The following is a 23,681-nucleotide window of genomic DNA, read 5'->3' as shown; positions in this document are numbered from 1 at the left end:
AGATGAGGCACTAAAAGTAAAAATCACCGTCGGTCTGCTTTTTGCTAAGCATGCTCTGTGTTGAGTTCAGAACACAGGGAAGCCAGGGAGCTTTGCAAGGTCACAGCGGTTACAGAAGGTGAGGAGTTGTGGAGGGTGTCTGTGAAGTGCTCCTCCTTAGGCCCTTAAAAAGCCTTCAAGTGCCTATTACAGCATGATGGAGCCTGTCAGTGCTATGCGGCTTCCACAGGCTCTTTGTAGCTGGCTAGGTGCCAGGCGGTCTGCCCATCATCTCTGTGTGACCATGACCTGCGGCCAGAGATCATCACAATCTGCCTGGCGTCACCTGTCAGCAACCATCATTGACTCTTGTCATTCCCAAATAGTGGGTCGATGGCATTTTCTAATTATAAGGAAACACTCTGGGCATCGACCACTTTTCATGGCTGACCTCACAGTTAGGTAGGCACTTGACATTTCCCAGGGCAGGGTTATAGCCCAGCCCTGAAGCTCATCTCAAAAACACAGCTGCCCATCAGAATCCACAATGCAGCTGTGTTAGGAATGACAAACGGGTGTAGACAGGGGCTTCTGGTGTCAGCGCTCACTGGGAGACCATCTCTGCAAATCCCACTTTCTCTGAGCCAAGCCTCCAAGCCCAGCTCTGGCACCTGTCTCGGCACCAACCTGTGCTGGCCACCCGCTGGGGCACTCGCAGACAGCTTGGCAGCCTCCTCCCCACTTCTTTGCCAAGAAATTTGATTCGAGGTTCAAGAGGCCTTTCCTCCTCTGCCAGAGCCTGAGCAACTGGGTTTTGTAAGGTTCGCTCTGTTCAGAGCCATTTTTGGGCACAGAAGCCTGTGTTGTTTATGAGCATAGCATCCGAGTCCCCACTCCTACCCCATCCCTTCAGACAAGCTGTCGCAGGTCCTGGCTGACACCAGCCTAATCACAGTATGTGAAAATGTACAGAAACTCCATATATCCCAATCAAAGTCTCTTTGTGTCAAAGAACACCAAAGGCCAGTGCTCGGACAACAGTACCTGCCTCACACGCTGTTTGCCTGGGAACCCCAAGGCCCTGGCTCCTGTCCCCCTGCCACCCAGAGCTTATGCTCTGAGGGTTCTCTTACAAGAGAGAGAGATCCTTGAAGTCAGTCAAAGCATGCACTACAGAGGAAGTAGCGGGAGGAAGGGAACAGGCCCCACCCCTTGAAAGAAGAGGAACCATCAATTCTATAGGATAGCCCTTCTCTCCCTTCATCCTCAAAACACCGAGGTCAGTGTGACAGCAGCCCCAGTGTGGTGGACTGCGAGGTTTTGTTCCCTAGTTCTGCAGAGCGTTTTAGCAGCTGAAAGGGCCTGTCCCACAGGGTAACCCTGTTACTGGGAGCACTGGCATTTCCCCCTGCATCGGGCAAGCCTCAGACAAATACTTAACCCCAGAGTGTGCCAGCGGCTCAGCCACACCAAGTGCTGTTGGCTTCTTGAAAAGCTGAGCCACACAGAAAGGACATGCCTTGGCATAGCTGGCTTCCTGTGCCCCGGAGCGTGTGACTCTGGACAGACAGATGCAGAGCTGGCACTTGTCTTTACTAACAGCTTGCTTTTCCCTCATGCTCTCTCTTGCAGATGACCGCTCCACGGTCCTGCTGACAGACGCCGACTTTGGGGAGGCGGCTAAGCAGAAGTCGCTGACCGTGACCCACACGGTGCATTACCAGTCAGTGTCCCAGGCCACTGGGCCCCTGGTGGATGTGTCCGATGCTCGGCCAGGAACAAGTGAGTGGTCTACAGCACTCGGAATGAGTGGGTGTTACCAATGCTGGCACTACTCGTGTCCCTAGCCAACAGAGCAGTGAGGCTTCTCAACTGCATACCTACATGACAGACGTAATTAACTTTTGATTGGGATGTTGAGATTTTGCTTATTACTTGACAGTGTTAGGTGTGTGTCAACTCAAACCAACAAATCTTGGTCTTGGTTTACTATAAGAATTGCTAGAAATTTTAGGTGAATTGAATCTTTTGAATTTTATACAGCATGAGGAAGAGAAGGGTGATCAACTGCAGTGTGCCTGGCAGTGTCCCGTTTGGCGGAAAGAACGTTCTCACATGTGCTGTCCGCAGCGGCCTTCCAAGGTCCCTCCTCACAAAGCAGATGTCAGACATTTTGTTTCATTTGTTGGATGGTGGCTTTTCAGACAGCCCCACTCTAAGTGTGAGGTGGGAAAGCCTGGAGCTGCCGTACACATGTCTGACCTCAAAGTTTACATGCGTCTCCTAGACACACAAAGAAAAATGATGGTTCTGGCTAACTAGAGACTTTCTTGTACTTAATTATTCATATTCGCATTCATAATAGATGGAAATTAATTACTGCAAAGAAGTTAAGTCTCCTAACGTGCATCTAGCTTATTAATTAGATAGTCTTGTTTCTTCATAATTGAAACTATTCAATTAAATCCCTTTAAAGGGTGAGAAATTGATGTTCCAATTGTTGTCATTTTGGAAGCTTTGCTGTCTAGCTTTTAAATCCATAATCACTCTCTTTGCAAAAATTCACACTCCTATAGCAGTACAATACTATCATGAAAGCCCATGACATATTGCTGGAGGCTGCGGTCTGCAGGTTCTAGCTTGTGCCGTGTAGGGAGCTTCCTGAAGCAACTGACCAGTTCCCAACCCCGGTTGTTGCAACAATCAGGAGAGCAATGAACAGGGTTGAGGATCACCTGAGCCAGTTTTTGTTTGGTTTGTCCCGTGCCAAGCCTGTTTCCTTCCTTCTGGGAAGGACAGAACGTTCCAAATACATAAGGAGGATGTGAGAGAAACAACTAGCTCTCTGGATTTGTGTCTACAAGCTAAGAGCCATGTTCCTGAAATGCTTCAAGGCCCCGGACTACTGTCCAGCCAGTGGCTTCATCACTGTGGTCTGAGGCTTCAGCCTCTTCATGGTGATGCCGTCTGAGGTTTCTCGACCACTCTTTGCTCTTAGAGCGAGGGAAAGTTGACAAATCTGGGAGCTATGTCTTATCTGCCTTGATCATAGCACATCGGTTAGATCTGCCAGGTAAAAAGTCACACAGAATCATGCTTTCCTTTGACAAGCCAAAGAACAAATCCATGCACAGTGGCTATCACAAATACTTAATGCAGGAAAAGAGGCAGTGACAGGAATGTACCAGAAATGTCTAGTTGCATGAAAACAAGCCCTGGCATATGGGAAGTGTTTGTAATGGCATTTAAAATGTCAACGGAGATGACGTGCAGATGCTACAAACCAGGTACGCCAGTAAGCAGCAAGCACTCGGGGAGGAATGTGCTGCATGGCTCCTGGCTATGACGCTGTTCATTCATTCAGCATTTAGAAATGTTCTTCAGGTTTTACTGTGCACATGTGGCTCATATTCAGCAGCAGGGATGCGCTGTGAGTGAAATGGAGATGCGTATTTTCATCTCAGTAGGAAGGCAGATATTAAACAAGGAATGGATCTTCTTTCTCATGAAATGTGAGATAAAGAAAAGACAGAAAAAAGAGATGCAGAGTCAAGCCAGTCTGGTGCAAGGATGGGGGGAGCTCCATGCACCTGGGTTCTTTGGGAAGACCTCCATGGAAGAGGAGGTACAAACCAAGCTCAGAGGGAAACCAAGGTCATCAGGGGGAGAGCTGGAACTGACTGTCAGGAGACAGCAGGAAGGGAAAAGCTCCAGGACTCTCCAGAGTTCTGATATAGACACAGCCCTTTGGTAAGAGAGAGTGAGGCAGAAGCAGCTGCCCACAGCAGGCCATGCATTTGAGTTTCATTCTGATATTTCTGATATCCTTTCAGTGTTCCTCTGGGATCCTGCCTGGCTCTCCCCCAGAATCACCACTACCTGAGAACACGTTTCTTTCCTTTACAGTAAATGTCATTAAGCCATGCTGACAGCAGGCAAAGCTATCCAAATGCACGCATTATCCCTAGTTCTTCCCCCATTGCCCAGTGTCATTCTGAAAACATTTGGGAAGAGGTTTGGAAAATCTTCACTTTCCCCTTAACTGCCTCCTCTAAACTAAGAGTGTGAGGAACAGCCATATTCAAGTTTGCTTCGTTTTTAACGAAGACGGTGGCTGACTTGCCCCACAGCAGCTTCAGAAGCTGAACCTCAGGAACGTTCTGGAGCCCAGCTTCTCGCCAGCTCTTGCTCCCTGAAGCTTGCCACCACCTCTGCCCAGGTGTCACATCTGTGCAACACACTCCTGTGGTGGTGTGGCCTAAGCCAGGCCTCATGGCAGCTTGTTGTGTTTACAGAGATTCATCTGAAAGGCCGGCTCGGCTCTGTCAGGGGTTCCGCCTCTGCAGATGCAGCTACACACAAATCCTAACTCTTCACAGAGAAAGATTCCACCTGTACCAAGCAGGGCTGAGGTTCCCTGATCACAACTCCCTCAGACACGCAGCGCAATACTTCTGTAGCATTTTCGTTAAATTAGACACTATTAGGAAGCTGTGGTTTGAAGTGTGTGGGAGGGCACACACAAGTTCTGTGCAAACACCATGTCCTCTTGTCAGACTCTTGACCACCTGCAGGCTTTGGTACCCGAGGAGGTTCTGGGAGCAGTCCTGATGGATGCCAACGTTTCTATGATCCAACTAGATCCCTCATAGTCTCAACTACAAAAGGCACCAATTCTTCCATCCCCTGTGGTGGGATGTTGCTATTGCAGGAGCCTGTTTATTTCCAGAGTGTCGGAAAGCTGGTGTTTGTATACAAACATGAGTGCACTACAGAATTTGGGTTCCCAAGTATTTTATTAGCTTGCCAGAGAGTTGTGCCAAATTCTTATCATGTGAATGAGGGATGGAAACAATGTGCCATTCATTGCTTTACGCATGTGAAGGCACATCTTCCGCCATGTCTTCTGCTCAGTTTACATCCTTTCTCCTGCATGGATGATGTCGGTGTGACACACTTGAATCCAGGGCTCTGTTCACATCCTGCTGCCAGCACATGCAGAAGTGTGTGACACCCTCAGGCACCTGGTAAATCCCGATGGGCTACAGAGTGCTGAAGTCAGAACAATAGGAACAGGAGGGAAAGGATATTTAACTCACGTAGGTAGGACCTGGGAAGTCAGTCAGCTCCCACACTTTCTCATCCATCTCCAGAGATTTCTGTTAGCAGGTGTGTGTGCCCTAACCTCCTGGAAAGCTCACATTCTTTCTTTCCCACTGACAAAAAAGTGCCCACTATATCATCTCCTGGGAAAACTAGCAAAGTATGTGGGTGTGACGACCTATATGATATTTTAGGGGCTGGATATTGTATTCACCTAAAAGCTGCTTGTTCGTTCATTTATCAGTTTTATCAGTTTGCTCACTTGCATACAGAGCATTTACCAAGCATCCATTAAATATCACCTTTCCTTGGTATCTGTGGGTTCTAGGTCCTCCAAGTTGCTAAAAGCCATGGCTGCTCACGTGCCCTGTATAAAATAGCTTTCTTGGTTTGTTTTCTATCACCACGATAAAGTCATGATCAGCATCAATGCGGGGAGGAAACGAGTCATTCCAGCTCAGACCTCCCAGGGTGTGGCCATCACAGAGGGAAGTCAGGGCAGGAACTCAAGCCTGACAGAACTGGAGGTAGGAGCTGATCTAGACAGAGGTCAGGAGGGTGCTGCTTACTGGCTTGCTCTCCGAGCTTTCTCGGCCAGCTGTAGAATACAGCCCAGGACCCCCTGCCCGGAGGGCACGATAGGCTGGGCCCTTCTCCATCAGTCATCAATCAAGAAAATGTCTCCACCAACCTAAGGATAAGCCAGGCTGACAGAGGCACGCTCTCCCTTGACGTTCCCTCTTCCTACATGACCTAGCCTGTGCTAAGTCAACAAAACAGCGACCACCACAATGGCGCTGTGTTTCTGTGTAAGACATACTCATCCTCCTGTGTACTTTAAATAATCCGCAGATTCCTCATAATGCCTGGTATAGTGTACACCCTGTGAATAGCTCTATTCCATCCTACTTGGAAAATGAACCCTTGGCTGTAGAAGCAGTGATTACAAAGCACTCCTGCTGGGGTCTGGTCCTCACATTGCCCCGGGACACTGACTGTCAGCTTCACGTGCTGCATTTCAATCCTCTCACATAGTCCAGGAAGTCAAGATTGCAGGAGCTGGACTGGCTTGCCAGTCCTCACAACTTGAAAGTGGAACAAATACCGATGAGTCCCAGGCAAATGCACCTGCCACAAAGAATCTTTTTAAGCCCAGGAATCGTAGACCCTGGGCTCTGAGATAAGATCTTGGGCACCAGCCCACCCCCTCCCATGTCTGTCTCTCTGCCCCTTAATTATCTGGGAAAGCTGGAGCCGCTTCTGCACTGGGGTGACTGCCAGGGCCACTGGAGCTAAGATGTGCCCACAGGTCCTTGCTCTGGAGGCTTCTCCTACCAGTGTGGACCTGCACCCTAGATGCTGAAGTCCACAGCCCACAAGCTGCAACCTTCCCATGCCAAGAAACCCAGGAAAGATGGCTGTGTCTTGGCCAGGAAGAGGAAGGCTTTGCCATGTATTGGATCCTCACAATGAACATGTCCCACCAGGCTGGGGGCCTGCTGCTCAGGCACCACAGCCTTCCATACCCAGGGTGCTCTGCCACATTCAGATCGCCCAAAGCTAATGGTGGCAAAGATGTCACCAGTCTCAGAAATGAGGGGCATGGGCCTGTCCAAAGGAGGTCACGAAGTCAGAGTTACAAAGCTGTAGGGTAATGAAACTCGACTTGAAAAGCAGGTAACGATTGGAAAGCTCTATGCTTAGTCTCTGTGTGCAGCCTCCACACATAGATGATACTACATAAAGGACACACAGGAACTAAGAAAGGCTTCATATAACACACAGGTGAATATACATGCTTGTAGACACACACACATACATGTATCATGTACATATAATGCATTCTCATATCTACTGGACTTGCTTCTGTAGATTCAACCCCCCAGATACTACAACCTAGCAATACAAAATGATAACTGGTTTTGTAGCGTCTACATCGTATTGACTTTCATAATTCATATAGACGTGACTAAAAATACATAGGAAGATGTGAATGGATTGTATCAAACAATGAAAGAAGTTTACAGCACACACTGAATCTTTGTCATTGTAACTTTGAATATATTCTCTATCACCTGGAGCTGTACTAGAGTACAGGAAAACCTGGCCTAGTGGGCAAGCTGACCCAGTGGTCCAGGGCACCAGAGCCCTGGACACACATTTGCTACTTAAATAGGGAAGTGGCCAGCTCCGCTGTTACTCATGACAAGGCAGCTGAGGCCTCATCTACGAGATGCGGGAACAGACAGCGGAGGATTAAAAGGGGACTAATCCAGCCAGCATGGGACACATGACATGCTTTGTAACCAACCTATTACCCACACAATCCTCTCTGATCCTGACTTCAGGATAATTAAAATTATTTGATTCACTGGGCAGGAACGTAACGTAGATCTAGACCCGGAGTTGGAGGGTCAGGATTTGTTTATACCCCTTGCCCTCTGACTCATTAAGCAAGCTTGCTTAACCACTAAGTTGGGCTTAGGTTAGAGGTTTGGAACCTGACAAAGAGCCGCCCATGCAGAAGCATAAAATCCCTCCATGAGCCAGTCAGCCATGCCAAGTGACCACTGAGCAGAGTCCAGGCTTTGACCTTGCTGTCTGGGAAGCTGTCAGACCTCATTCAATTCAGATACCAAACAACAGTTACTAAAACCTGGTTATTAGGAAAAATGTGTCAGGTGCCCTCGTCTTCCCACATCCTGACAGGATCCCAACGCTGGGACGTGTGTGCAGCACAGAACAGAACTGTGGCCTGAGGCTCAGAAAACTAAAACCATGACCTACATTTTCAGCATTTATCAGGCCGCTGCCAGCACTGCCCTCATCCTGGAGAAACAGGGATAATGAATAGAATTAACTTAAAAGGAGTTCTAGCTTTGAATAGAAATTTCCTAAGTAGAAAGGTCTCAGTGGGGAAAGGGGGCTGTGCGAAGGAAGTCCTCTGCCCCACCACTGGGGATGGAAGGAGCCTAGGCAGGAAGCACTGTGAGAGCCTTGAAGACAGAGAAGACAGTTAGGGACTTGAGTCTGCCCCAGCTGCGGCATCCAGTCCAAGGGACAACTCAGAATCCTTCACCAGTGTGACTGCAAGAAACCCAAAGAACAAAACTGAGATTCCTCAAGACTTATGTAAGGGGCTGGGTAATTTTCTAGAAAAGACTCATTAGCATTTAAATACCAAGCTGTACTTATTTAAGCTCCACTTATCAAGTCAATAGTGCCTGGAGACATTTAGACTCCTACCCATGACACTGCTTTTCCATCTTGTGGAGGACTTCTCTGCAGTGTTCCCCTTCCTTGGGAAAAACACAATTACTATCCACACCTTGTTGTGTACAGGGCTCTGACACTTGGGCATAGCTCATTTGCATTCTCATCAAAGCAAAAAACTATTTTCTAATAAAGCCTCTTCCATGGAATTTTGCAAGCGATAAAGTGTGTCTAAAAAAACAAAATCAATGTAGCCAAAAGCATGCACCAGGACTGGGTCTTTTGATGACCCAGAGAATCTTAAAATGTATTGATTTGGCCATCTTCTTAATGTTCCTCTCCTGAATCCTAGAATGATGGATCGTCTCAAAGACCAATAACAGAAACCTGCAGAGGGGGAAATCTTCCATTTACAAGGAAAGGCTTTCCCTGATGCCCAGTGTCAGCATTCCATACTCCATTGGGGATTATGGACAAGCCATACTCCTGTGCATGCCCCACTGCAGACCTAGCCAACCACGGTCAGGACACATGAGGCGGGAAAGCTGTGTCAGGCCTAAGCTGCCATTGCTCATCCATGACTTGAGACTGTCCCAGTGTTTACCACCTGCCAGCCTTGTAGATAGCTCTAAGACTATCTACAATCTCCTTTCCTCTGCCTGGAGAGAACGCTGAATTAATAGGAGTGTGTAATTGAGCATAGGCAGCCATGTCCAAAGTTGGGTCTCGGTTTGTCCCATTGAAAAAACTGCACCAGTGCTAAGAACAGAGGGCTCGGCCTCACCATTCTAAGAAGCAGAGGATCCAGAAGTGGGAAAGACCTTCCAGGGCTCTGGGCTACTTTAAGATGGAGTCCCAGGAAAATCACATCGGGGGACAGAACACCTCCCCTGGTCCACGGAATCCCAGAAAAGGTAATATGCTGGCCTATTGCAGGACCAACGCATGCTGCTGCTCTGTCCCCTTTCTCACTCCAGGGGCAGGGCTGAGAGTGCAGCCTTACCCACCTGCTGGAGGTCCAGATTTTAGGAAGACACACGGACCTTGACACTTGTTACAGCTAGTTGACATGTGTTATCCAGATACCATTTAACTATTTGTTGTCCATGTTAAATAAGCCAAGGCTTCTTCATCAAAGCTGGTATGATGCTGAGAGAATGTTGGGACAAAAAGAAGATGCAGTCTTTTGTCTTTAGGGGCTTCGGCTTAAACACCTGGATGGAAAGTTATGCGTGAGCTGATGAGTGAATTTGAAACCAGAAGCATTCCAGGGACACTGACAACAGTGTCCTAAGGCTTCAGCAGTCATTGGCCACCCTGGGCTCAGGTGCAACTTGTGGTCCTCCCTGCAGGGGGCACTCTCCCCTGCACTTCTCCCTTCGTAAGGCCACCAGCCACATAGCCCGGGGGCTAGCCTGTTCCCACTGTGACCTCCTCTTGACTGACTGTGTGTGCAATGACTGTTTTTCTAAATGAGGTCATGTTCTGGGGCTCTGGAGTCAAGAGAGAGCATAGCTTGAGGGGCCTGGGGAGTAGGGTGCACGTCAGTCTACACTGAAGGGGAACAGAACCTCAGAAAAGAAATCTTGTTCAAACGGATTTGGTCTATTTCCCTTGTTGTGTATCAACAGGAGGTGTTGATACTTAAAAAATTTAAATGAATGTTTAGGGTCATAAAATTGTTAATAGCCACAAACAAAGTTCTGATCTACAGCTTCTAAACCCAAATGGGGTGTTCTTCTGCTTATAGGATTTTTTCTTTTTTTTTTTAATACTCAAATATCTGGTGAACTTGGTAAGCCATGAAAGAAGGCAGGAGGGATTTCAGTGGAAAAATCTGAGGAAGGCTTCCTGGGGACTGGGCTGAGAGGGGAGACAGAGGGGGGTTGACAGCTGCTTAAAGTCCTTGACCCCTGAAGACAGGCACTTGTTCCCCCTCGCTCTTTGCAGACCCAACCACCAGGAGGAATGCAAAGGCCGGACCCACAGCGAGAAACCGGTATGCCAGCCAGTGGACCCTCAACAGACCCCATCCCACCATCTCAGCACACACCCTTACCACGGACTGGAGACTGCCCACACCCAGGGCTACAGGATCCGTGGACAAGGAGAGTGACAGCTACAGCGTCAGCCCGTCTCAAGACACAGGTGGGCACTGCACGCTTCTGTCTTGGTCATAGGGGTTTCCCAGGCTCCATGAGGAGGGAAGCCTGGGAAACCATCTTTCCCTCCTGCCTAACTTCTCTAGTGAAGGTCACTTTCAAATGACAACCGTTTCCCTGCTGGTTCTGGGGCAGCTGTACCTCCCTGTTCGGAAGGCCTTACTGAGCTCTGCAAGCCTGAACTGAAGCGCTTATCTTTTGCAGATGTCTTGACTCTCCCACCCATGCTGCTCTCCCCTTTCAGTTCCTACCCCACAGAGGAGACACTTTTATAGCTCACCCACACAGTGGCAGCAATTGCTCTCCGAGGGCGTCTGACCCACTCCTGCTCCAGCTGACAGCCTGAACCTCACAGCCTTCATGGCAAGGTCATGGCACCCCCGATGGGGACGGAGGCAATTACAGCAATTAACCAGGTCGGTCATAGGTAAACCAGCCATGACTTGATGGTGTACACACCAAGATTTCACTTCCAAGTGTGAACTTCTGTAAACTTGCAAAAGAAGTTGCATGTGAACCCAACAGCTGGAGGAGATTTTAATTCTCCTTTTCTTTTTTTCTTCACAATACACTTCAAAAGCAGGGCTCCAGAGGGGGCATGTCACTGCAGGAGTTTATTTTTATGGCTGTTGTTTCTCTTAGAAGTTCTCGGAGGTGATTTAAAACTCTCTGCAGGTTTAACACAGAAACTCCCCTGATGAAGGTGTCAAGGCTCTGCTGCCAGGCCTGTGTGCTGGGCTGTCCTACTTTCTAGTTCCCTTCAAGAGCAGTGACAACAAAGGATGAGACCTGAGACCAGGGGCTATTCTGCCTTGTGAAAAACTCAGTCTTCAGGGTGTGTGTGTGTGTGTGAGTGAGCACGAGTGCATGTGCGTGCGTGTGTGTGCATGTGTGTGAGCGTACACATGCTCACATGTACACATAGAGGCCAGAGGTCAATACTGGGTGTCTTCCTCAGTCACCCCATCTCACGTTTTGGCACAGGGCCTTTCACTGAACCTGGAGCTCACTGATTCAGCTAACCTGATTGGCCAGCAAGCCCCAGGGATCCCCCTGCCTCTGCTCTCCCCAGTGTTTGACATGGGCATTGGAGAGCACACTCCAAGGTCCTCGTGCTAGCATGACGGGCGCTCTGCTGACTGAGCCATCCCTCCAGCCCCTCATCCTCTTAGAATCATCACACCTCCCTTCGCATGGAGGCCGTGGAGCTGATCCTCAACACCCGGCTATCCTGCCACCTGCAGAGCCTCCGAGGTGCAGACGTGTGTGTGTGTGGTCAGAGCAGGGAGGATGCAGTGGCTTTCACGCTGCCTCCCAACTGCCTCTGCCAAAACCAGAGTTGTTTAAAAGGAGAAGGCTTTGCTTACTTAGAAAACAAAACAGGCTGGGACATCTGGCTGCAGCAGCTGGCTTGATGTGAACCCCCTGAACGGTGGTGAAGCCAGCCTCAGAACCCCCTGACCCAGACAAGCCTCCCTGAGATCCTATGTCTGAAAATTACAGCTACAGGCCAGAAAGCACCATCAAGTTGGTTAGGCATAGGCCACCAACTGAGTCACTCCTGCTCTTTCTCTTTCCCCTGGCACAGACCGGGCGAGGAGCAGCATGGTCTCCACAGAAAGTGCCTCCTCCACCTACGAAGAACTGGCCAGGGCTTATGAACACGCCAAGATGGAAGAGCAGCTGAGGCACGCAAAGTTCACCATCACAGAGTGCTTCATATCCGACACGTCCTCCGAGCAGCTGACGGCAGGCACGAACGAGTACACGGACAGTCTGACCTCCAGTACCCCGTCAGAATCGGGGATCTGCAGATTCACCGCGTCTCCCCCCAAGCCTCAGGACGGAGGGCGAGTGATGAACATGGCGGTTCCGAAGGCCCACCGGCCAGGTGAGGAGGCAGGCGGGGGTCCGCCGCTTAGAGTGCTATCTCCTGGGAACATGCTCTCAGTCCTTGACTGACTGCCACAGAACAAATCTCTTCAGCAATTATTTGGTGAAAACAGTAATATTCACTTATTTTATTCGTGAATCTGAGATTTGATCAGAGCCTAGCGAGGACCTAAGCAATAGCTGTGGGAGCCACTTCCAGGAAATGGCCAGCTCAGCTGCCAAGTCTCTGACAGCCACATACCCAGGGAAGTGTTTCCAGAAGGTGGAAATACTGAGCGTCCTCATTCATGGTGGGTAATTCTAGATAATTCTAGATAGAAGCATTCTAAATGACAGACGGTCGTGGTCTCAAGGTTGGTGGGGAAACCGTATAGTCAATTTACCATCACTATAACAAGTTTCCCTAGGTTGGGCATGTTAGAAGGAAAGAAGGCTTATTTAGCTCTCAGTCTTGGAGGTCTGATGGTGTGGGACTGACATCAAGCACTGTGCAGTGGGGATCACATGGTAAATGGCATTTTACGTGTACAGAAAGAGAGCCAGGCAGTAAAGGATTCCCATAACAGCTAGCTCTTCAGATCACTAACACAGAACCAAAGCCTCATCAAGGGCAACACCCTGTGACCTACTGGCTTCACACTGGGTCCCCACTTCTTATGACGCTCCACCTTCCCGTGTGAGTTAGCACTCTGAAGAGCAAGCTTCCAGCACATCCTCAACCCCAGCACTGACAGCTCCCTTCCACCTAGGCTGTTGGCCAAAGAGAGCCCGGAGAACTCAGGGTGGAATGAAAGACCTTCTTCTTGGTGAGAAGAATCAGTGGCCAGGAGTTGAGTGTTAGGAGAGTGTCACTGGGAGCTTTGGAAAGTAGAGGAGTCTTAACAGGAGTCAGTATAAAGGAACTCCTTTATCAAGAAACTCATTGAAAATGACAGAACCTGCAAAGTTTAGGTCAGGGGCTAACGTGACCTCTAGCCTGACCTTGTGTGGCTACACTGGGCTGTGAGAGTTAAAACTTGACACGTGTTGAGAGCTGATGGACAAAGCTCATGGGTCAAAGGTCCAGTCTTTCACAGTGCTAAGAAGTCCGAGGATTTTATAGTCTAGGCTAAAGGAAAAGGACCAGGAGCCTCCGTCCACCTGAGGGGCTCTGGATGTTCAGAGAAGTTGGAGTCTTAGTTTTCTGAAACTAAGTTATTATGAAACTCAGTTATTATGACCGAACCCACCAGGCCCGTGGGCTGCTGAGCTCAGGAAACACCGTTATTGTCTTTGTTTTTCCAACTGTGAGCGTTGCCCGCACTCTCCCCTTCACGGACCAGCCAAGGAGGCACATTCAGCATCACACCGCTTTTCCTGAGCTGCAGCTCTGGCACCACTTCAAAAACACGTGCCTCCCCTTTTCAGTCATGACCACTGCTTTGGGTCTCATGGCATAGAGCACAACTGAAGGAAGGCCCTAATAAGTGCATAAAAATATACAAAATGGGAAGAGCTTATCCAGCAAGTAATATCCCAAATGGACTCAGGATTGGTGGCAGATGAAGTAAAGAGGCAGAACTTCATTTATTTTCACGCGGCCTGCTTCTGCAGGGAGAGAACATGTTATTTGTGGGTATTTTATTTCATATATTTTGCTCTTCTTGGTGATTTTTTAAAAGGCAAATGAAGGTGAAGTGTGATAAATGTAATGGCTTTTGAACTTTGCTCATCCTAGAGGTGACAAAAACAGCAAGAGGAGAGATGAGCCAGTGGGCATCTTTCTTAGCTCCACTGGCAACCGTAGGTGGGCATAAGGCTGGTATCATTGTACTGGGTTTGCACATAAGCATACTGCAAAATGCAGAGAAGCTGGGAGCAGAGAAAGTGCCAGAGGTACCAGCCAACCTCCGATAGCTGTTAGAATCCCCAGAGTGTAGGGTCTCCACACAGGCTGACAGGAGTGTCTTCCTTTCTCAGTGGCCCCATTAACGTCCCTAAGGCCCTCGGTTCCTCTCCACATGCCCTTTAAGTACTCTCTGCTCCCGTAGAAGAGCCCACCACCACTTCCCTTCCACTGTGATTCGGGCATAGGAAATGCTTCCAGGTAGGGTGACTGCCCTACTTTTGCAAGGCTGTAAACCACTAAAGGCTTGACCTTTCTTTCTGATGTCATGTTGTCTGTATGGTTGGATTCAGAATCTTTTACTTAAAGTCTATGGTTTGTTCATGACATTGTTGTCTGGGTCCCTAGGGCATCCCAGAGATCACCACAGAGCCTATCACCTTAATGCATTATTTAAAGTGAAGGGATTTTATAAGTTTAGATATGAATAATTTCTTAAATCAATGTGCATTCTGATGTTCACAAACTCTGTTTGGTCTACCCCACAGGGATGGATTATTATTGGATCTTTTATATGCTTTAGGGGGACATTTCATCCTCTGGGAGCCTTTCCATTTTTCCTTCATTTGTGTAGAGAGCAGACTTGTGTCTGGAGGCCCCCAGGTCCAATGTGAGGACAGATCTGAAGGTGTGATGACTCCTGGAGCAGGCAGATCAGCTACATCACAGGGGATGACAGAACCATGGTCCTGGGTGACAGTGAGACCAGATTAACCTTTATGGTTTGGGTCAGGAAAGAGAGGGCTGTAAGGTCAGGGCAGAAGTGACAGCAGTCAGTCCTAAACACCGACTACAAATGACCAAGACTCTGGCACAGTTCTGGTACCAGAATCTGGCCTATGAATAAATCTCTGATTATCTAATGTCATGCTGGAAGAACATGCAGGGTCTCTTAGGGGCAGCTGAGATGGGAATGAGTCAAGATGGCTGCACTCCTGCCAAGTAGAAGACATGCAGAGATGAAGGCAGTCTGCCTCTCTCGGTGCTGACTGCAGGGTGCATCAAGCGGCCACTCTTTGACCAGTACTTTTAAGCCATCCTCCCCTGTGTCCCTCTGAGTTTGGGATGAGGCATGTCACTTCCTGCATCTGGACACAGCCTTACCATTGTAGGGTAGCTTCATCCTGTCCTTACCACATGCTCTTTTTTTTTTTCTTTTTTACCTTTCTTCTGTACCAAAAATTATGATCCTAAACTTTCAAATTCCCTACAAATGGGAATCAGTTTACATGCGTGAACTTGACCAGGCCACGGCTCTAGGAAAGGAGGAAACAGGTCTTGAATATTAGCTTTCTTTCCCAGGGTCTATAGATGCCCAGTGGGCACCTCGGCAGTGTCCAGTAAGCAGTCTTAAGTGAATGAGCAGTGTTGGAATCACACACAGAGCTGTGCCTCTGCGTACGGCACTCAGTACAGATATCACTGAATATGTGTTTGTGTTCAGTGCTGTACTCACGATAAGACTGAGCAATTGGCTAATATTTTAATTCTCAGAAATGATTAGTCAGATACATTCAAATACAAAAGGACTTTGGAGTTTATTCCAACATACTCTTAAGCAAAATGATGATGTATTTTTTTCCTCTTGCCCTTGACAAATCCAAACAACTCTCTGCCAGATGGAGGGTAATCCCCCATGGGTCAGAGTCTGGTCTTACATTTTAACACTTCCCGGTTTGAATTTTGAAGATCTGTACATTTTAAGTACATTACTAGAATTGGCTTGCTTTCTTCAGTCAGGGATAGCTATTCCCATCTTTAAAAGGGCAAAAGAGTTCAAACTCTACGGTCCTCTGGGGAATTGCTGGAAAGTTTAAGGGGGCTGCTCTTCCTGGTTATGGGACACTTCCTGGCTTTATGAGTATTTTCGGGCACTTTGTGTCACTCCTTGGCTGAGGCTTCTGCTTGAGTGATAGTGTTTAGCCTGTGCCCTGAGAGATGACCCTGCAGGGGTGACTTAGGTCAGCTGCCTTCATACCTGGCCCAGCAGCCAGGGGACAGTGAGCACCGAGGTGTGTGCTCCTGCACGCTCTTTACACTGGCCTTCAATCAGTCCTCCCCAGCTCCCCACCAGAGCTGCTCTCAGGTCCCAGCTGGCTGACGGCTTGCTCCTCCAGCTGGCTGCTATCTAGGGGGTCCACAGAGGAAGCAGATATCGGAAGCAGTTGTTGAACTGTAATTTAGAATTCCTTCTTCTCATTTCATCACCCACTCCTAAGTGTGTGAGTCTGAGCAATGAGAGAGCGTGAAGGGTGAGGCAGGGCCCACAGCTTGGACCTGAAGGTGTCTAGCAGATGACCAGCCTCTGCACAGTTAAGTACTGTCTGACCTAGGCTACCTATCATTCTGAATACACGCCTTCTGTCTCTGGAGTCTCCGTGGCTCTCGTGTTGGTGTCTTAATAAAAATTAGGCTCCAGAACACTTCACTATCAATAGTTGGCACCCCGACCTCCCTCTCCTGGAGTCTCCCTCACACTGAGGTCTGGGACTCTGCTTCTTACAAGTAAACGTGCTGTCTACTGCTTCTCAAAGGCAAGGCTTCACACAGCCCTCCTGTGTCAGTTGTCTTTCTGCTGCTGTGACAAAAACACCATGACCAAGGCAACTTATAGAAGAAAGAGTTTATTTGGGCTTACAATTCCATGATGACAAAGTGAAGGCATTGAGGAAGGAGTAGGAAGCAGAGACAACAAGCAGAGAGGGCCCACTGGGAACCCCATGCCCAGCCCCAGTGACAAGCCACCTTCATCCAGGATATACCTCCTAATCCTCCCTGACATGGCCATCATTTGGGGACCCAGTGTTTAAATGCCCAAGACGATGGGGGACATTTATCATTCAAACTACTGAAGCTCCCGTCAAGCGACTGGGCCTCCTTGCCTTCGCCTCTGCTTTGGGTGATCAGCCGAGGCCGAAGCACGAGACTCGGCATCTTCCCTACTCAGACAGGAAACTGCTACCAAGAGTGACACTCCAAGAGCCAAGAAAGTGATGCCCTTTCAGATGCAAGTATCTCTGATACCTTCATGTTGGCACATACATGCATGCACTCACAAATGAGTGGGGACAAGCATACACTCAGGCACAGATCCATATACACTGGTTTAAAACCCCATACACAGTGCAAGCACACATATATACTCTCAGTTTCCCTGGGCACCATCTTTGGAGACCCTTGCCTCTTCCTTTGTATCCAGGCTTTAGATTTTAAAAAGATTTCAACTTTTAGGACCTGTGCATCTTAAGTCAGTTACTAATTGTGATTTTTTTTTTTCATCTTGTACTCTAACAATCCCCGCCTTCCTTCTGCTCGGTGAATAGCGTATCAGGTATCTGCTGGGTGGCTTGGGAGCTGAGGATTTGGTGCTACACAGACTCAGAAGGACCCCACCTTAAAAGAAGCTCCAACAATGTAATTGCATCAGCCAACACCATAGCTTTAAGCCATGCTAAGTGCTGAAAAAGAAGTAGCTTGGTGATGGGGTACAATCTAGCAGTGGGCATTTTGGTAAAGATGGTCAGAGAAGGCTCTCAGGGGCAATGAAATGTAATCGATACATGAGAGAGCAAGCAAAGTCTCTATGACCCTGGGGGCCACGGTCCAGGCAGCCTGGGAAGGGAAAGAAAGGTTGGAGGAGGGAATGAGCTTGAGTCAGAGATCCATCTTAGCTGCCACACACAGGCAAACATCCAAACGCCCCCCAGAGACGTCAGTTTCGGAGTCAGGCCAGCGGCTCGAGTGGGGCAGTGTAATCATCTCTGCTCCTTTCTAGAAACCAGATCTCCCTGATGGGCTGCCACAGCTCAGCCTCTTACAGACTTCCCCAGGATTCTCATCTTTTCTCAGTGATGGTCCCTCAGCGCACTCACTGTGGAAAGACTTCTTCTCAATGGTCCTGTTCTTAGAATTCCAAGTGTGTGACCTAATTTGCTTTCTATTGTGATAAAAAGCCATGATCAAAAGATACATGGGCAGCAAAAGGTTTGTTTGCCTTATACCTCTCCCAATGTATTGAGGGAAGTCAGGCCAGGAATTCAAGCAGGGGCAGAGCCAGGAGCCACGAAGAAACATGCTTCCTTGCTTTCTCTCCATCGTTGTTAGCTTTCTTTCTTTCTCTTTCTTTCTTTCTTTCTTTCTTTCTTTCTTTCTTTCTTTCTTTCTTTCTTTCTTTCTTTCTCTTTCTTTCTTTCTTCCTTTCTCTTTCTTTCTTTCTTTCTCTTTCTTTCTTTCTTTCTTTCTTTCCTTCTTTCTTTCTTTCTTCTACTACCCAAGACCACCTAACCATGGGTGACAACCCCTCAGTGGGCCAGGTCCTCTCACACCAATTACTAACCAAAACAGCCATGCACTTAACCAACCTGATGACAGCACTTCCACATTCCCTCTTTCGGTGGGTGACTCTAGTTTATGTCAAGCTGACAAAAAGCTAAACTGGCACTCCATTTTCTGGAAACAAAAGCTGATTATCTACATTCTGCAGCCACCTCCTCTACTGCCCCTCTCTGTCCCTGCTTTCAGGAGGAGTCTACTGTCCCTGAGGTGCTAACATTGCCACATGTTCTGCAAAGTCAGCATAGCCGCTCCTGTTGCTTGGGCTGTTAGCCATTCCCTCACTCTCCATATGTGCTCTTGGCTACAGCTACATTTTCTTTGGCTTCTGAAGCCCAGTGGACAGCTTGCTGCTTTCTTGGTTGGTTTCCTAGGGTTGGGTTCTAGTTGCTGGGGAGTCAAAGGCTGTATCAGTCTCTCAGGAGGTGTCAAGTCTCAAAGCCTTACCCTGATGGACCAGGTATAGAGATAAGAAGTCTTCCTATGTCCCCATGAGCAGCCAGAAGCAGCTTGCAGAATCCTTTGCCACAGAAGACAAGCAAAAGACCTGAACACAGTGACTTAAAACTCACTTCAAACCCCATCAAAATGTATATGTATGGACCACTGCTCTTGAGTGAATCTCTTTAGAACAGAAAGATGCTGAGTTTCACCCCACTCCTGAAAGCATTAACTGATGCCTCCCACTGTCTCATTGCTTTATCATAAATAGTGTATCATAATGTGTGACATCGTAAAAGAGGCTGCAGAAAAAAAAAATGGTTTGGAAAATATACCACAGATAAATCTTAAGAAATCTTTTTTAAAAATCTAAGAAGTAGGACAGACCCGAGCTATGGAAACAGGGCATGGCCATGCACACACCCATATACATATATGCATGTGCACACATGCACACACATTCGGCATCATGAAAGTCTACAGAACATTCTGTCAGAGACAAGAATGGAGAATGCCATCTCTTACATGGGCCTGTGAGGCTTCTGCCAATGCCACATTAGAAAGCATCCCAAAAAACAAGAAACCAAGACATGGTTTCAAGAACTGTAACAGTTAAGCCTTTTTGTGGCTTCCTCTTGTTCTCAGAGTAGAGCCTGGCAAGACACTGAAAAGTCAATCCCATCTTTCCCACCAGCTCCACTCTTACTCTCCAGCGTGCAGCCCTGAGATAGAGCAAAACTGTCTCACTTCAGCCTAACTCTGCTGCTGAGGCTTGGATGTAGGCCCGCCATCTTGTTTGCTGTGGTCACTCAACCTGCTTCATAACACCGAGCAAGGAAAGCCCCAGCCCAGGCTCCCACGTGAGGCAGCTGTCGGTGTGTGATTCCCCAGAGGGCCTCTTGGGAGTGGTGGATCAGTCTTAGAACCTCGTGTCCCTCCCCAGTGTCCCCAGCTTGTGAGCCCTCAGCTGCCCAAGTGTCCAGGGAACAGTCTCCCCTCCTGCTTTTATATAAACTACTTCACCACTGAAGACTACTGAACTGTGGCCCACTCACAGTCCTACCCCATTCCTCACTGTTCCTAAAGTCCATCAGCAAGCAGGAGGCTCACAATGTCAGCGTACCATTAAAAATGCATGAAGACGATGAACCACAAGCCAAGAACAGTAACTGAGCCCAAATGCTGGGCCCTTTGATATCAGTGTCCCATTATTTATTTAAAGTTTTTCCTGGTTGCTGTTTGGGAGTGAATATTCATTTAGAGAGAGGTTGGTTTACAAGTTCTTTGTTACCATGCTATGATGAACATTAAACTAAGAACGTGTTAAACCCTTCTGCCTGAGATTAAACCCCACAACCACCTTCGGCCACAGTTCCTTAGCAGTACTGACGTGAGGCTCGTCTCCATGGCTGTATTAAAGTTGTTAGGACCTGAGGTCTAAGTGGCCTTTGCGTCTCAGTTCTGAATCAATATCCAGCTGCATTCAAGCACAGACATCAAAACCTTGTTAGAAATTGATAAAAGAGCTTTTTCATGCCTCCCAGGAGACAATTTGAGCTCCTGAGTACTGGGGTACACTTGCCTCTTCCATGAATTTGGGATGGCGTTTACATAGCTTCCCAGTTCCTAGATCACAAGGTATTGCAGAGGAGAAAGAAAAAGCAGCTGCAGGGTGCAACATGTCCACAGGTGCTCTGCCCTTAAGATGCACAGATTCATTTATTCCACAGGATACACTGGCCCTGCAATTTCCAATCCAGACATGCTTTACCCATGCTAGAGCTGAGACAGACTGTCAGGCTGAAAACCTCAAGACTTGTCCATGCTTCTGCACTCGGCTCTGGGGCTTCAGTGGGTCCCTGAGCCATCTGGAAGCAGAGGAGAGATTTCAACATGAACTTGCAAACCCTAGCCCTTCCAGTTCACTCAGCAACCACTTCACCAGGCTCTCCGGGAGAAACACTTTCTCTCTGACCATGCGTGACTGACCCATTTCCGCATGGGCTTGCATGACACGCAAGCTCCTGTGGTGCCCGACATGGGTTGAGTTCATTATGTCCCATGTAGAACTGGAAGGAGAGAAGGCCCTACTTACAGTTTTGCAAACTTTCACTGTCCACACTGAGGGTTCCCACCAGCTGTGACGTCAACACTTGAGGCAGGGTGGTTATCTGTGGTTCTGGAATGGGGGCTGAGCGCACCCTAACCTCCAGTCCATAGACGCTATAGCATACCTTGCTGTCTTCTCCCACATACAATGATATTGTCATGTAGCCCCAGGCAGGCCAACCCCAGGAACCTCAGGGACCTGCATCAGGTCCTTGTGCAGTGTAGGACAAGTGGTACTGAGGTGGGCGCGCAGGGACAGGCCTCGCTGCAGACTGCTGCAGCCATCCTGATGGATTTTGCCCTCCTTTCCAGAACTGAAATATGCTCAGCCTTTGTGCCGGAGTCTGAATACACTGAGAAAGATCAGGAAGTTTTTAGCTGAAAGGCGGCAATGTTTGTATAGAACAGCTTTCACATCATTGGGACAGACAGGCCCCCCTTTCCTTTGTGGGAGAGGACAGGCTCTGGGCCCTCAGTGCTGATGGCCGGCTGAGAGGCTGCAGTAGCAGGAATCGTGCTGAGGAAGGGCCAGGGGGCAGTAATTGCATTTGTATGCTGACTGGCCAGGACTGGCCAGGAGAAGGGGACAAATCGATGCTAGCTTACTTAATCTGGATTTTCAGAGACATTACTGTCACTGAAGGTCCCCAGAGGGCTGTGACAGAGGAAGAGAAATGAAGCATTATATCAGAAAATAACACAGAGCACCAAGTTAGTAGCTAAATTGCCCCCCTCCCCTGAGACATAAGTCAGATCTGAGGTTTGGGGTCCTCCCAGAAGGGCAGTGCTGAATGCACTTTGCCATCTTTAGTAAGACCCAGAGGGAAAATGTGAGAAAGGGCACCTAGGATGGATGGATGTTATTCTGGTGGGTCACATGCATCTTTGAAGGTGAGAAGGAGTTGTTTCATGGCTGTCACATAGGTACTCCCAAAACAGGCACCTCACTGATGTCCTGTGAGTCAAAGGAGGCTTTTTTTCTCCACAGCTTTCCTCTACCTTTAACATTCGTCTCTCCGTGGCTGTTTCTTGTTCTTGCCTTCTGTTTCCTTCTTCCTGTGTGTAGCCATCTCCTGATCTCTGTCTTCTGCTCTCCTTCACTCCTGAGGCTGTCTCTCATCCACCCCTCACCTCACCCTACCCCACCCAGCTGAGCCTCACATGCCACCCATCTGTACCTCTGCCTCTGCCTCCCTGGGATCCATTTCCCAGGAGGGCCTCACTCGTTGCCGTCCTGCCACAGTGCTGTCTGACTCAGGGGTGTGGGCCCTGGAGCAGAGTGCAGAGGGCCTGGATGGACGCCCGAGTGTGCAATTCCACGTTTCCATAGGGGATTATGTTCAGAGGACCAGCTAGGAGGCAGTAGGCCTCTGCCATCCAGTCTGTGTTCCTGCTTGGCTTGGGAAGGAGGCGTTCTCTGGGTGGAGGTAACTTGTGAGGAAGCTGGGCATGCAGGCAGTAGGTGAGCAGAAATGAAGGGAATGAAGGATATGGAAGAGAATCCAGGTTAGATGTTCCTCTTCACCTAGGCACAGCTGTTTTCCCACTCTCCTATCTCTCTCTCTCTCTCTCTCTCTCTCTCTCTCTCTCTCTTTCTCTCACTATCTCACTTTGTTGGCTGTCTGTTTTCTGAGTCCTGTCTTGTACTCTACTCCCTCCTTATCCCTCTCCTACCCATACCCATGACCCCTCAAGTTTAACCTTCTGTGTCCCTTTGACTTCATGTATGAAAGCTCTGTCTAAGGAAAACAAAACAGAAAGAGGAAGAGGGAGAAAGAGGAGGATGGAAAAAGGAAAATAGAGGATAAAAAGAAAGAGAAAGAGTGGGAAAGGGAAGAAGAGAGGAAAATGAAGAGGATGAAGAGGAAGGAGGGAGAGAAAAAGGATGGAGAAAAGGAAGGTTAGGCCTGTGAGAAGCCAAGAAGAGGAACCAGGTAATGGTGCCTGTAAATGGCTATAGTACCACTGTCCCTGAGGCCACAGTGCAGTCTGCAGCCAGGCTTTCTGCATGAGGACTGGGCCTTGTCTCTACTATCTGTGCAGCACCGGGTCTCTCACACAGGATGTCTACCACATAAGCCGTGGTGCATATATGGAGTTCAGAGCAAAGGGGCTCTTGAATTGCTGGCTGCTGGTGCTTTCAAGTGTGTGGGGAGCTCAGAGGATCCTGGTTGACCAGTATGGCGTCTCTTTCCCCTGTGGAAACCACAGGAAGCCAGGCCCAGAGATCCCCTCCTGCCAAGCTCCAGGTTGTTGCTGGGACCAGATCCACAGGGCTTGCTTCTGCAGGGGTAGAAGAGCAGGCAAGAGCCCATGGCTCAGGTCTGGCAGAGGAGAAAGAAGGGACAGAGGTGGTACCAGCAATGGCTTCAGCAGAGCTTCTCTGAGCTCCCAGTATTAGAAGAACTTTCTGTAGCTCTTTCAAGCCTTTTCTCTTCCCTTGGCCAGTGAAGGCAGAAATGACCAATGGGAGAGGAGGGGTGTGTCTGCTGATGGAGAGACCCCATGCCCATCACAGACAAGAAGGTGTCAGTTTCCTGAGGCTGTGACAAGTCACCACAAAC

At 48.6% G+C, this 23,681-nt stretch overlaps 1 protein-coding gene across 2 annotated transcripts in view; it reads left to right on the top strand.

Annotated features, from left to right (window-relative positions):
- The window catches only part of Dscam (DS cell adhesion molecule), a 547,677-nt gene that overhangs the window by 517,786 nt on the left and 6,210 nt on the right, over positions 1-23,681 (top strand). For both annotated transcript variants that reach the window (XM_060370834.1, XM_060370835.1), the window contains exons 30-32: positions 1,612-1,761; positions 10,246-10,443; positions 12,046-12,348. In XM_060370834.1, coding sequence (XP_060226817.1) covers positions 1,612-1,761; positions 10,246-10,443; positions 12,046-12,348 — 651 coding nt within the window. The remainder of the gene's footprint in view (positions 1-1,611; positions 1,762-10,245; positions 10,444-12,045; positions 12,349-23,681) is intronic.

Source organism: Meriones unguiculatus, chromosome 17, assembly GCF_030254825.1.
Source record: "Meriones unguiculatus strain TT.TT164.6M chromosome 17, Bangor_MerUng_6.1, whole genome shotgun sequence".
In the NCBI taxonomy this organism is placed as follows: domain Eukaryota; kingdom Metazoa; phylum Chordata; class Mammalia; order Rodentia; family Muridae; genus Meriones; species Meriones unguiculatus.
Note: the sequence above shows the minus strand (reverse complement) of the source record. Positions and strands in the feature narration are given on the sequence as shown.